The sequence below is a fragment of the Giraffa tippelskirchi genome, chromosome 5, assembly GCF_054371585.1.
Source record: "Giraffa tippelskirchi isolate mGirTip1 chromosome 5, T2T-mGirTip1v1.2.pri, whole genome shotgun sequence".
In the NCBI taxonomy this organism is placed as follows: Eukaryota; Metazoa; Chordata; class Mammalia; order Artiodactyla; family Giraffidae; genus Giraffa; species Giraffa tippelskirchi.
The window spans coordinates 19887519-19900842 of NC_137279.1; the positions used below are offsets into that span (position 1 = coordinate 19887519).

The following is a 13324-nucleotide window of genomic DNA, read 5'->3' on the forward strand; positions in this document are numbered from 1 at the left end:
ACACACAAATAACCAACACTAGACAAAGACACAGGTGTAGGTGGATGTGAAAGAGACGGGTGTTGAGATCTGGTAAAGCAAAGACTCCTTGGAGAAGGCAGCCCCAGCAGAATGTTGAGGGGTAGGAGTTTACTAGGGGAAAATGGTTAGTGTGGGAGGGAAGGGCCTTCGAAGCATGGGAGAAGTACAAGCACAGGTGATGTTTGGAGGTCTCCAAATAGTGTACATGGCTGGGGGGAAGGGTGCAGGGCCAGGGGCTCTGAGAGTGGGCTGGTCAGGTCACGGAGGGCCTGGTAAGCCATGCAAGGAACTGCAGCATGCTCTGGAAATAGAGGATGTCATTGAAGGCTTGAACAGGTGAGTGCCGGGACCAGGTGTGGGGTATAGGACAAATGTGGCTGCAGCATGCCCTGGAGGACTGCCACACTGCAGCCTCCAGGACAGACAGCCTGCTGAGGAGCCAGTGCCATCAGCATGGAAGTGAGATCATGAGAGGCCCACATCAAGGTAGCAGAGGATGGGGGCCCTGTGTGGCCAGAGGCAGAGAAATGTCAGAAGTATTAAGGATGCTGAATGAGGATAATAGGAGGCGGGGAGGACCACTGAGTAAGGGCAGCGGTGAGGATCCAGTGCCACTTTCAGAACTGGGGATGCAGGAGGGACTCAGGTTGTGGTGGAAGATGAAGAGTTCTGAGTATCTTGAGATTCTTTCCTTTTAAGTGAGAAATAGCTTTCCCCTTCTTTATACCAACAATTTGTTTCATTGCATTTTGCTTTGTTGCAATCAAAATTCAGGTCATACAGAAAAGTATATAAGTGAATAAAATTTCCTCTCAATTCTACTACTTGGAGATAGTCAACATATTGGCGAATATTCTTCCATTTTTTTTCTGTGATATTTTTATTGTTATTGTTTAGCCATTTAGTCCTGTGTGACTCTTTGCAACCCCATGGACTGTAACCCGCCAGGTTCCTCTGTCCATGGGATTCTCCAGGCAAGAATACTGTAGCGGCTTGCTATTTCCTACTCTACAGAATCTTCCTGACTCAGGGATTGAAATTGCGTCCCTTGCATCTCCTGTATTGGCAGGTAGATTCTTTACTACTGTGACAAATGATTATTTTTAAAAATTTGAAATAGAGTATAATACTGTTTCTAAAACTTATGATGCCCAGCTGTACTCTAGATCAATACAATCAGAGTCGCTGTGGGTTAGGGACCAGCCATCAGCGCTTTTTAAGGCTTCCTGATGATTCTAACGAGCAGCCAGTATTGAGAACAAGAGCCCTTAAAGATGAGATAGCATAAGACAGCAGAGCACAGGCACCTTCTTATTGATTCCATGCTGCTCCTGAAGGCCCCATAAAGAACCCCAAATCTATGTATTAACAGGAGTCAGTGACCATAAGGCATCATAGACTTCCCCTCATGCAATCAGACCAAGTCATGATTCAAAGAACTGAGGAAAAGCCTGTATTTTTAGATATTCTGCTCAAACCCAATGGAGGCTTTGCTCTGGTGGGGAGTCACTTCAGCAGTCCGCTTAATACATTAACACCTCAAGACAGGGCCTCTAAAGCTGGTCAGTGGCACTGAGGATGTCATCAATCACAGAGCAAGGTTAACTTCAGAATCTAATAAGGAAAGGGATTCTGAACTCTGGGAACAGGCCTTCACCCTCTTAGAGAAAGAAAAGAAGGTGAAGAGGGAAAAGAGAGCCTCTGGTTCACATTCGAGTCCAAGAATTGTAAACATGAATACGCTGCCAAATCTCACTCTAAATATATTCCAATGATCTCATGTTTTCATATGCAGTGGAATCAAAAGAGGCATTTTTATTCATCTTGGATGACAGCATCTTGAGCTTTTATGGGAGCGTCCTAGAGGGATTCGTTTAACCAAGAGGGGCTAGTCAATCAATACTCCAGCCATTTCAAATCACCACAACCGGTGCGTTAAGTGCCCTGAATGACAATTCTTTATCTTCTTGCAGCTTGGACCCTCAAGTGTAACCCCGAATATCAGCAGCAGACCCCCCACCCCATGGGGGAAAAGTCTCCAATCAGAGATCCTCTGAGGAGAGCCAAGAGCGGTTTTGGAGGGAGCAGTGCATATTTTGAGGTGATTAACATTTTGGTTTTGGCCTCTTCATCTGTATGAGCTTCATCTGTTACTCGTTTTCTCTTTGGCCAACGAGACCGCATTCAATGTCCCGCAGGAGAAGGCTGGAAATTTTTCTGAAAGCCCTTTTAGGTGAAGCCCAGTGAGAGGGCAAATGAAGCTTCACTCCTTTTATGGCCGTATCTCAACATGAGAGAGAGGGAGAGAGAGGGAATATCATCTCTGTTCCCCTGAGACAGAGCCTGTGTGCTCCTCAGCACCAACTGAAGTGAACAGAGTCGACCCTACAACTGGCGACACCCTCAGTGACCCCTACCTAGGGTGACAGGACCCTTCAGTACCCCTCAACCCCCTGCCACCCCAGACCTTGCCTTCACCACCCCCGCCCCACCCCACTCTGGAGTCTTCCCTTCTGCCCTGTCAGAGCATAAATCAAGCAGCAGGGTAGCTTGGAAATATGACGAATACCTTGGCTGGCTCCAGCTTGAAAAGACAAGCGGGGAGGAGAGAGAATCTAAAGTAACCAGGCTTGGCTGCAAGTGTGGCCAGAATTCAGTGTTCCTGGAGCTGGCCCCAGTGGCTCGGAGGGCCGGGCGCTGCCAGAGGCGTCTTCCCTGGGGGCAGCCCCAGAGCTCCACGGTCGGAGGAGGAGGAGAGCGCTTTGGTGTCTGTCAAAAACAGTATTCAGGAATCCTTGGACACTCCCTGAGTCCTCACTGTGAGCACTGAGACGAGGCGGACGGGTGGGGAGAGCTTTTCCTCCTCTGGGTGGGCCCTTGTCATGGCCCCAGGTTCGGATGTTGCTGTTTCCACAGGGAGCTTGCCCACAGCTGCTGTGTGTGACACTCGTGTGTGTGGCTGTGCACGTCAGGGGCCGGCGAGGCGAGAGAGTCCACCGAGTCCTTCTGAGGACCCAGGTCAAAGGTGCCTCCAGCCCTCAGATGTGCGGGCGGCTCTGTGCCGGGGTTGTCTGTGTCTCCTTGTCCCTGTTTCCTAGTTTCATCGGTTTAACCAGCTCCCCTCACTGGTTCACGGCTCTCTGGTCCCTTCGGGTCATTCTCAGTGGGTTGGGACCTTGTTGGGATGACTCTAGAAGAGACTGCTCTGGCCTCCCCCAAAGAGACTGCCCATAAGTAGAGCCAGGGTCCTCGGTGTCACCCTCCTGCCTGCCGAGCAGATGGCCATCATAGGGCCCCACAGCGGGCAGCTCCTGAGTGTCCACAGAGTCATGGCTGCACTTGACAGGGTTCAGGCTTCAGGAGCTTCAGTGCAGAGACTTTTTGATTTGTTTTGTTCTTGAGGCTTGTGACGAGATTCTTCCAGTGGCTAACAGACAAGAGATGTTTAGGCCCTTGCACAGAGTGGCGGGTCCACAGTGACACTTCTCTGAGAAGGGGTGTGGCAGAGATCTGGTCCTAGTCTCTGAGCACACGGGTATCAGAAGGGCTGCCTCGCTCAAATTGGTAATCACATTAAAATGTCACTCCTCTCTCCAATTCTCAATACCTAAAAGCACTTCCCCCCCTACCCAGGCAATGCTTTATTGGGGTGCTGCTAGACTTCCCTGGTGGCTCAGACGGTAAAGCGTCTGCCTACAATGCAGGAGACCCGGGTTCAATCCCTGGGTCAGGAAGATCTGGAGAAGGAAATGGCAACCCACTCCAGTATTCTTGCCTGGAAAATCCCATGGACGGAGGAGCCTGGTAGGCGACAGTCAGTCCGTGGGGTCGCAAAGAGTCGGACACGACTGAGCGACTTCACTTGTTGCAGCAGGGGAGAGTGAGAACAAACAACAGGTTCCCTTGCTTGCTTGCTCACTGCCCGTGGGGCGAGCCTGTTCCTTATATGGGGTGAGGGTAGGGGTGTGTCCAGGGGTCAGGCTGAAGGGGTGGGGTGGCTGAGGTGTTTTGCCCACTGCTTTGGTGGTGTTGAGCGCAGGGGGCATGCTCAGTCCCCTGCTTTTGAATTCTTGAGGCCAGAATAGGGAGTGGGTAGCCTTTCCCTTCTCCAGGGGATCTTCCTAACCCAGGGATTGAATCCAGGTCTCTCGCATTGCAGGCTGATTCTTTACCAGCTGAGCCACAAGGGAAGCCCAAGAATACTGGAGTGGAATAGCCTGTCCCTTCTCCAGTGTATCTTCCCAACCCAGGAAACGAACTGGGGTCTCCTGCATTGCAGGCGGATTCTTTACCAAATGAGATATCAGGAAAGCCCTTGCTCCCAACACCCTGTTCTAAAAGCATCTTTTTAATGCCTTTTTTTGTTTGCTTTTTTAGGGAAGAAGCCCCATGAGACCCTCCCTGCAAGAAGCCGGAACATTATCACCACCCCTCTCCTCTGTCCCCTCAAAGGCCCCTCCTGACCACAGTGTTAGTCCTCTAAGTTGGCTGGTAGAACAATTAGCTTTCCTCAAGGCATGGGCGGATCACCAAGTCAGGCCTCCAAGCAGGGGTTTCCTGTCACCAAAGCCACACTAATGCAAATACATTTTTCATTAGGAGAAAATAAAACTCACAAGTGACATCAACTGAAAAATGTTCTTTGAGAGCAAGTTATTCCCATTTAAAGCTAAGCACATGACAGCTGGTGACTTTTAATGGAGAGTAAAATTTGTTGGTCTGAATTACTATCAAACCACTTGAGAATTTGTGTTTTTTTTCTTTTTGGAGAAAGGCAGTGCTTTGGCATCCAGAAGAGCAGAGGAGGAATGGAAAGGTCTAGTCTTGTCTCTAATCGTGGCCTTAAAAGACCCTGGACAATCTTTGGCAAAATCATGGTACAACATCTCTAGGTACTTTAATTTCCTTCACCCTTTACTTAAAGCTCACTTAAGAAGCTGGTTAGAAACAAACCTCTCTGTCCTAGAATTCATTTGGGCTCTGTACCAAAACAGTTGTATGTGTCCCAAAACCCGTCTACTATTTCCCCACTTAATAGAAAATATCTGATACAAAAGAACCCAGTGGTAATTGCTATGGACTAAATGTATGTGTCCTCCCCAAATTCATAGTTTGAAATCTTACTAATAATGATGGTAGTTGGAGGAGTAGCTTTAGGGACATAATTCGGTTTAGATGAGGTCATGAGGGAGGGCCCCCTGTGATGGGATTGGTGCCCTTTTAAGAATGGGAAGAGACTAGAGCTCGCCGCTTCTCTCCAAGAAGAAGCCCACTGTCTGCCAGCCAGGAGGAGAGCTCTCACTAGAAATAGAATCTGCTGGCACCTTGATCTTGGACTTCTTAGCCTCAAGAACTATAGGAAATAAATGACTGCTGTTTAAACCAGTCAAGCTATTAGGAGCTTTGTTACCACAAACTCCAGGGATCAGCTATCTGTATACTTGAGCTGCATCAGACATAAAAGAACCATGTGAGACAGCCTCTGTATGACCAAACTTGTTTCAGGCCAATATAAATTCAGTTCCTCTTTCCCTCCGGAGTCTTCTAGCACTTTCAGATTCTAACACACATTTGCTATCTTTGTGGGCAGTATAGAGAGCACCTCCAGAATTTGGGGACATGGTCAGAAGGAGTCAGGAATTGAAGAAGAATGCTACTAGAACCCTCACAATACACCTGAGATTAACCACTTGCGGATGTGACCTGTCTCAGGTAGGTTTTGCATATGCATTGTTGAGGATTTCATGATTTGCTACATTGTTAGATAACTCAAAATTTATTGGAAAACTGAATTATATAAAGAAACAACAAACTAGATTGTAATAAGGCCATGTTATTTGAAGAGAATTAAATGGATAGACATGAATAGCCCTGTATTGAGCCTAGAAAAAGGGGGTTAAAGAATAATCACATTGGTATTTATCCAGGAGTGTTGAAAGAATGGTCAAGAGGACATTCCAAACTCTTCCAGAATCTGAGACACACACCCCTTAACACCTTTTCCCTGATTTCTGCTTAACAAGTACTTTTCATATAGTTTGATGCTGTTAGATGTATATACATTAGGATTGTTAGGTCTTCTTGGAGTAGTGACCCCTCATTCATTATATTGCATCCTTCTTTATCCCTGATAACTTTTCTTGCTTTGAAATCTGCTCTGATTAAAATTAATAGAGCCACTCCTTTCTTTTGATTAGTGTTAGAATGGTATATTTTTCTCTGTTCATGTATTTTTAATCTACATGTGTCTTTATACTCAGTGCGTTTCTTGTAGACAACCACTTGTTTGTTTCTTGTCTTTTACCTACTTTGGCAATCTTTGTCTTTTAATTAGTGCATGTAGACTATTGACATTCAATGGGGTTATTGATATGGTTGGATTAATATCTACTTTATTTGATACTGTTCTCAATTTGTTGCCCATGTTCCTTGAGGTTATTTGTCTTCCACTTTTTCTGCCTTTTGCAATTTCAACTGAGCATTTTATATGATTCCATTTTCTCTCCTTTCTTGGGATATCAGTTATACTTTTCTTCCTTTTCTTTTTTTTACTGGTTGCACTAGAGTCAGAATACACATTTACAACTAATACAAGCTCATTTTCAAATAACACTATACAATTTCTTGGGTCATGTGAATGTCTAATAATAAGGAAATAATCCTAATTCCTCCTTGTCCCTTGTATCACTGATGTCACTCATTTCACTTATTACATAAGCATATTACATATATATATACACACACAGGTATATGTGTATGTATGTATATACATATATATAAGACGTATATATATGATAGATACATAAGCTTTCATAATCAATGTTGCTATTATTATTTTGAACAAGCTATTAGATCATTTAAGATAAATAAAAAGTTTTTATTTTACTTTCACTATTCCTTCTTTGATGCTATTTCTTTTTTAATGTAGAGCTGAGTTTCTGATCTATGTCAATTTTCTTCTTTTCAAAGAACTTTTAACTTTTCTTCCAAGGCAGGTCTGCAGGCAACACATTCCCTCAGTTTTGTTTGTCTAAGAAAGTCTATTTCTCAGTTATTTCTGAAGGATAATTCTTCAGAGTATAGAATTCTAGGTTGGTAGTTTTTTCCTCTCAAAACTTTTATTATTTAACTCCACTCTCTTCTTGCTTGCATGGTTTCTGTGAAGAAGTGAGATTGATTCTTGTCTCTGATCCTCCTCAGGTAAGGTGTTTTCCTTCTCTGTTTCTTTCAGTATTTTTTCTTTACCTTTGCTTTTCAATAATTTGAAAATATATGCTTAGGTGTAGTTTTTCTGAGACATTCATCTTGCTTGGCATTCTCTGAGCTTCCTGGATCTGTGACTTGATATCTGGCATTTGGGGGAAATTCTCAGTTATTGTTTCAGATATTTCTTCTGTTCCTTTTTCTCTTCTCCTTCTGGCATTTGTGTTACTCAGTTAAACCTTTTGTAGCTGTCCAGAGACCTTGGATATTCTGTTCTGGTTTTTTTTTTTCCCTCAGTTTTTGTTCTCTTTGCTTTTCAGTTTTGGAGATTTCTATTGAAATAGCCTCAAGCTCAAAGATTCTTTTTTCAGCTGTGTCCAGTCTACTAATAAGCCGATCAAAGGCATTCTTCATTTCCGTGTTTTTTTCATTTCTAGAATTTCTTTTGAGTTCTCTCTCAGGATTTCCATCTCTCTGCTTACATTGTCTATCTGTTCTTGCATGCTATTTTATCCATTAGTGCCCTTAGCATATTAATCTCACATACATATATGATTACATGTCCTAAGTCATACATACATATAATACCTGTTTTAAATTTCTTGTCTGACACCCAATAAATCGACTGACTTCATTAGCAAGATATTTGAAAAGATAAGTTCAAATAGGATTTATCTTCCTTGGAATCCCGCTGTAAAAAGCATAAGCTAAAATGCTCTGTTGTTTGATCTTTAGTTTCTGTCTGAACTGACTCTCCACATCAGCCTATTTTCTCTAGTGATGAGCAAGAAATTCCATTTACCATGGCTTTCCATATTCTGTCCTATGGCTTTTGTTTTCATTCAACATGTTATTTATTTGTCATGAAATAACATGCTATTTGGGGCTGATTAGAGCTTGCAGTATTTACATTTATTCCCAATTATATAAATTAGAGGGCTTCCCAGGTAGCTGTGTGGTAACGAATCCTCCTGCCAATGCAGGACATGCAGGTTCAATCCCTGGGTTGGAAGATCCCCTGGAGGAGGAAATGACAACCTGCCCCAGTATTCTTGCCTGGGAAATCACATGGAAAGAGAAGCCAGGTGGGTTACAGTCCATGGGATCACAAAGAGTCAGACACGACTTAGTGACTAAAAAACCATATACAGGTTAGAAGTATTATAGCAAATCACCATTATGGAACTATAAACCTCTTAAGCATCCTATAACAACAATAAAAAATGCTAATCTTAAAATCATAATAACAACTGTACCAGGCTTACAACGAGGCCTGGAGTGACAACCTGGGGGAGGAACATGTGCAGGAAAGAAGGGGCTTCAGCCAGACGCACAAGAGAGAGGATTTTTGTTGCAGTGCTGGCTAGATGTGTGTGTCTGTGCAAGACCCTTCAACCAAGACTCTATTTCCTCATTTATAACAATGTTAACAATTTCTACCTCACGAGACTGGTGTAAGAATTACATAACATGACATATGCCAAATGTATGGCACAGTGCCCTGAAGGATGAAATGAGTGAAGTCTTATTGAAGGGCCCATCTAGTATTCTCAGATCCTTCTAGCATTCTCAGGTCTTGACCTCTATGGGTGGGTCTAAAGTATCCCAGATTCCTACCCAGAGCTCCATTACAGTTTAGCTCAGGTACACTCCAGTATAAACACAAAGGGAGAAGAGGAGCCCATACGGACAATAGTATAAAATAAGGAACAGGATGGTTGACTGTCAAAATGGAACAATTCTGAACTTCTTGTTAGAAAGCTACCTGTGTCCAAATTAACTTATGGGAAACTTGAGAGAGATCACAATATAAATTTCTTGATTGCACCTTCAGCCATTTGCCAGTGTCTAACGCTTTCCAGAGAGAGACAGAGGGCATAATAGCCACTTTCCACAGCAGTAAGTCCTCATAAAGCTTGCTCATGGCTCAGGAGGTTCTAGCTGACCAAGGGAGCAGATTGTCATACTGGTGGCTCATCACAAGCAGTTAGGAGCCTAGTGCCTGGCCTTACACTTTGCATGCATTATCTCATTCAACTTCATAACCACCCTAGGAAGGAGGAACCATTTCATGCTGATTTTATAGATGAGGAAATAGGGTGGGAAGGTTAAGTAAGATTGACAGGAGGAGGTGAGTGAAATTGGCAGTTTAACATGGAGGGTGCCAGGAGGTTCCACTTTTTTCTATAAAGGGTATCGTACTGCCAGTGGGGACCAACTGAGCAATTAATCATCATTCCAGTTAGTACTGGTTACCAGAGAGCAGGGTATCTTGGTGCCTCGGGCAGAGGAGCAGACTTCCTTCAGTCTTGTCCCTCCCATGCTCCTACTTTTGGGTCAGGCCCTCGTTCTCTCTCCCCTGGAGTGTTAACTACTCCCTGCCTGTTCTCCCAGCTTCCACCCTCAATTCCTCATCCTGGCAAAGTCCTGACCGTTGGACTCCAACCTACTTTTTCCACTTTATGCCCTGCTTCTTGTCAGTGTGATCTCTTCCCAGCCTCAACTGTGTACTTCTGAGACAGGCTGGGACCTGCAAAGAAAAGGCCAAAACCCAATGCCACTCCTGAGGTGCAGGGAGCAAAAGCAGGGGACTGAGCATGCACCCTGCACACAGCACCATCAAGAGGATGGGCAGACCACCTAAGCCAGCCCCGAAGCCCGAACCACTGATGGGCCCCTACGCTCACCCCCTTTGAGACTGGCCCAAATCACCCCCCACCCCCACCCCTCATCGGGGAGCAAGCAAGGGAAACCACTTCTTGTTCTCACACCCTCCTGCTATAATTGAGTCCAAATAAGCCTTGCCTGAAGTCCTTATCTGGACACCCCTGAGCGACTGAACAATGAGATCAAGAACCCAGGTCAGTTAACACTTTCAGTTCTTGCTTTCAATTCTCCTCTGGCCCTAAATCCTATCCACACAAAAATCTCATCTCTTCCACCCAGCCTTTCCAAGCTCTCTAGGCCATAGCTTTTCCTTCTGATTGGGCAGAACTTTTCTGGTGTAACATGTATACGTGACATTTAAGCAATTTGGGGTTGTTCGTGATAATTGTTTTAGTGTTTTGTATTTGTGGTGAGGTTGTAGAACTCAAGGGACCAGATTCAGCACAGTGCGTGCAAGGCCCAAAGGGAGGCTCTGGCCTGGCACAGACATTGGAAAAAAAAAAAAAGATTACATTTGCATGTTGACAGCACATGAATTTCTTTAGCTAGAAACTGTCATAAGCAAGAATAACTAAAACAGGAAGCTGCCGGTTGTTCTTTCTTTGAGTCACATAATAAATCACAACATTATTTGCTGAGCTTTCGTGCTGCTAGCTCTGGGCACGGAAATTGCTAGGTTACAGCTCTGAAAGCCAAGGTCTACCGGGTTGAGAATGAGACCATACAGAGTTTGAATCCTGGCTCCACCCCTTACTGGGTGACTTCACCGAATTCCTTAACCTCTTTGACTCTTCCTGTTGTTACCTGGGAAGAAGTATCCTTTCCTCCTAGAGTTGCCATAAGGAATACGGAGAGACTGTGTGTAACATGAGTAAGATTGTAACCAAGCCATCAGAGATTGTGTGATGAATCAAATTGACAAGTTTCCATGAAATATGTTGGGAACTTGGGAGTGGTGTCTGTAGGGACATAGTGAGGAGACACAGGGCAGGACTGGAGTGGGTTGGACGGAGACCAGGTGCTTAGTCATCTTTGCCTAGAGTGGCTCTGGGGTCCAGGTGCGGGAACCGGGTGATGGGGAGGTGGTTGCCCCCAGACAGGGAAGTGTGCCCCTTCTTCCCAGAGACCACCCTTGTCTGACCTCAGCCGCAGAGTGAGAGACTCTACCTGTCTCAAGCAGGTGATCACTGATCAGGCCCTTGGTCACTCCTGAGTGGCCTCTCCTCAGCCCTCATGTTCCCAGCCGGACAGCCCTCAGAGACAGCCTCCCATGGCCCAGAACCTGGCAGAGAGCAAGCATTCAGCACATACTGGCTTTTATTGGACATTCTCAAGTACATACTTTCCAAGAATAAAAGAAGAAAGACTTCTTTCTAGACTGACTTGTTAACTAGCAAATGGATAATTAAGACGATGCAAGAAAATCATTGGCAAAGGTTCAGGAAGCTGCTTTTCTTGAAACTCCTCACAGAGCTGCAGTGGGTTACATTTTTGGACAGCCATTACATAGCTCAGGGCAGATGGAAGAACAACAAGTACAAAAGAGAACTTGATTTGAGCAAGACTTTTGACTTTGTTTAGCCACTGTTTACTGGATACCATAGTAGCGCGCCTTGTCCTGCTGTGGTGTGTGAGGTGCGTTGGTTAGCCAGTAAGGGTGAACGGAAATATTTGAGAGTAAAAGCCTAATCATTTTAAGACACATCAAAACAAAAGCAAGGAGGGAAACAATCTGGCTCTCACAGTTGATGAGAATTCTGCATCTCTGACGAAGCTGGTGCTGTCAGCAGAGGGAGAGCAGGGCCCCGAAGGAGCAGAGGGCCTGTTGCTGACACTGGACTGACCCCGCGAGGAGGCAGCTGCTTGGTCGGCCTGCCTCCCTGTTGATTCAAGAAGCAGCAGGGGACTGTGTCTGGTTTACCCAAGTAGAGGAACGGAGTGTTCCCTGTTGAGCAGAACAGTGGCTGACGTGGCTCCCAGCAGAGGCGGCTCAGGGGACTCTAGCCGTGGGCAAGAGCTGAGGCTGATGGGGCTCCACCGCCCACCAGGGCACCCAGTGTCAACACCTGTATCCTCCCTTTAATAATAACACCACATAAGGAAGAGGTGCTTCTCTCCCTTATTTTGAGACTGTTAATACCTCCTGGTTGTACTTCTAAAAATTAATAAATTGTGGGGGCACAAGCAGAAATCTTGCAAGAAACCTAACACGTTTTTGCAGCTCCATCATTCTTTACCAGTGCACAGAAGTCTTAAAAGTGGCCTGCCTTTCCCCCTTCTTCCTCCTCATTTTTTGTTTCCATCCTATCTTTCTTTTCTCTCTTCCCTCCCTTTTCTCTATTCTTTCCTGTCTTCTTTTCTCCTCTCCTTCCCCTCTTTTCTTCTCTTAAAAATAAAAGATGATCACGATCTGTAAGGAGTTCAGAAGCTGGACTCTGCCAGGGTTGGGTTAATTCAGCAGCACAAGCAAGTCACTAAGGACCTAGGTTCTTTCAATCTTTTCCCTCTGTTCTTGGAGACAGCTTTACTTCCAGGCCAGCTTCCTTCTTTGTCACAAAATGGGACCTTCTGTTTTAGGCTGCTAAAGAGATGAGTGGAGAAAATAGGTCAAAAGACTACGGGGATACTTCCCTGGTGGTCCAGAAAGATTACACATGCTGAGGGGCAACTAAAGCCCCTGAATCACAACTACTGAAGCCCGTGCACCCTAGAGCCCAAGCTCTGAGAAAAGAGAAGTCACTGCCATGTGAGGCCCTCACACAGCAACGAAGAGCACCCCTGCTCACTTCAACTAGAGAAAGCCAGTACACAGCAACAAAGACTCAGCACAACCAATAAATAAATAAATACTAAAATATATATATATATATATATATATATATATATTATCGGGAGTGGTAGGGACTATGGTGCATTGGAGCAAATGACCTTGCTGAAGGCTTTCAAATACAGAACAATTTTCTTCCTGTTGCTTCAAAATACTTTGTTATTAAGAGGGTGGAAAAGGGGATTGTGGATGTTCTGAAGTAACTGCTTTGTGAGTAAATACATTGTTGCAAGCAGTCAAAACATTGCTTTTGCTCCAGTTCTGCAGAGGTCAGCACTGAGCTGCAGGGAGGACAGGAGATGGGCCAGAGATCAAACATGCGTGAAGCTTCCTCAGTCCTTGCCTCTCTGCCATGCCACAGCTGCTGGGAACCCTGTGGCTGCCCAGCCACAAGCTTGGCCTCCTCCCTCTCATCCCAAGCTTCCTCTGAGTTTTGGGGTGCTGTCTTCTCCTTTCGTGCCCTCTTACCACCCGGCACAGATGCTCACACTCTGGACAGCACCCCGTCCACCACATTCATAGTATGAAGTTGCACACTCACAGCCTAGTGTGCACCGAAGATGGATCCTCTCATCTTCCCCTCCTAACCCAGTTTCTAATTTCCAG

The 13324-nt window shown here is 45.2% G+C and overlaps 1 protein-coding gene across 3 annotated transcripts in view; it reads left to right on the plus strand.

The window, feature by feature from the left end:
- The window catches only part of LOC145504689 (uncharacterized), a 73538-nt gene extending 61439 nt beyond the window's left edge, over positions 1-12099 (plus strand). For 2 of the 3 annotated variants that reach the window (XR_014052420.1, XM_081485970.1), the window contains exons 2-6: positions 1995-2122; positions 4399-4491; positions 4796-4913; positions 5612-5733; positions 11072-12099. Coding sequence is in view for 1 of the 3 variants with exons in the window: in XM_081485970.1 (XP_081342096.1) it covers positions 1995-2122; positions 4399-4491; positions 4796-4843 (269 nt within the window). In the remaining 2 variants the exon portion in view is untranslated. Of the gene's footprint in view, positions 1-1994; positions 3657-4398; positions 4492-4795; positions 4914-5611; positions 5734-11071 lie in introns of those variants that run through there. The other variant, XR_014052419.1, reaches the window with a different exon arrangement.
- Positions 12100-13324: the final 1225 nt, after the last annotated feature.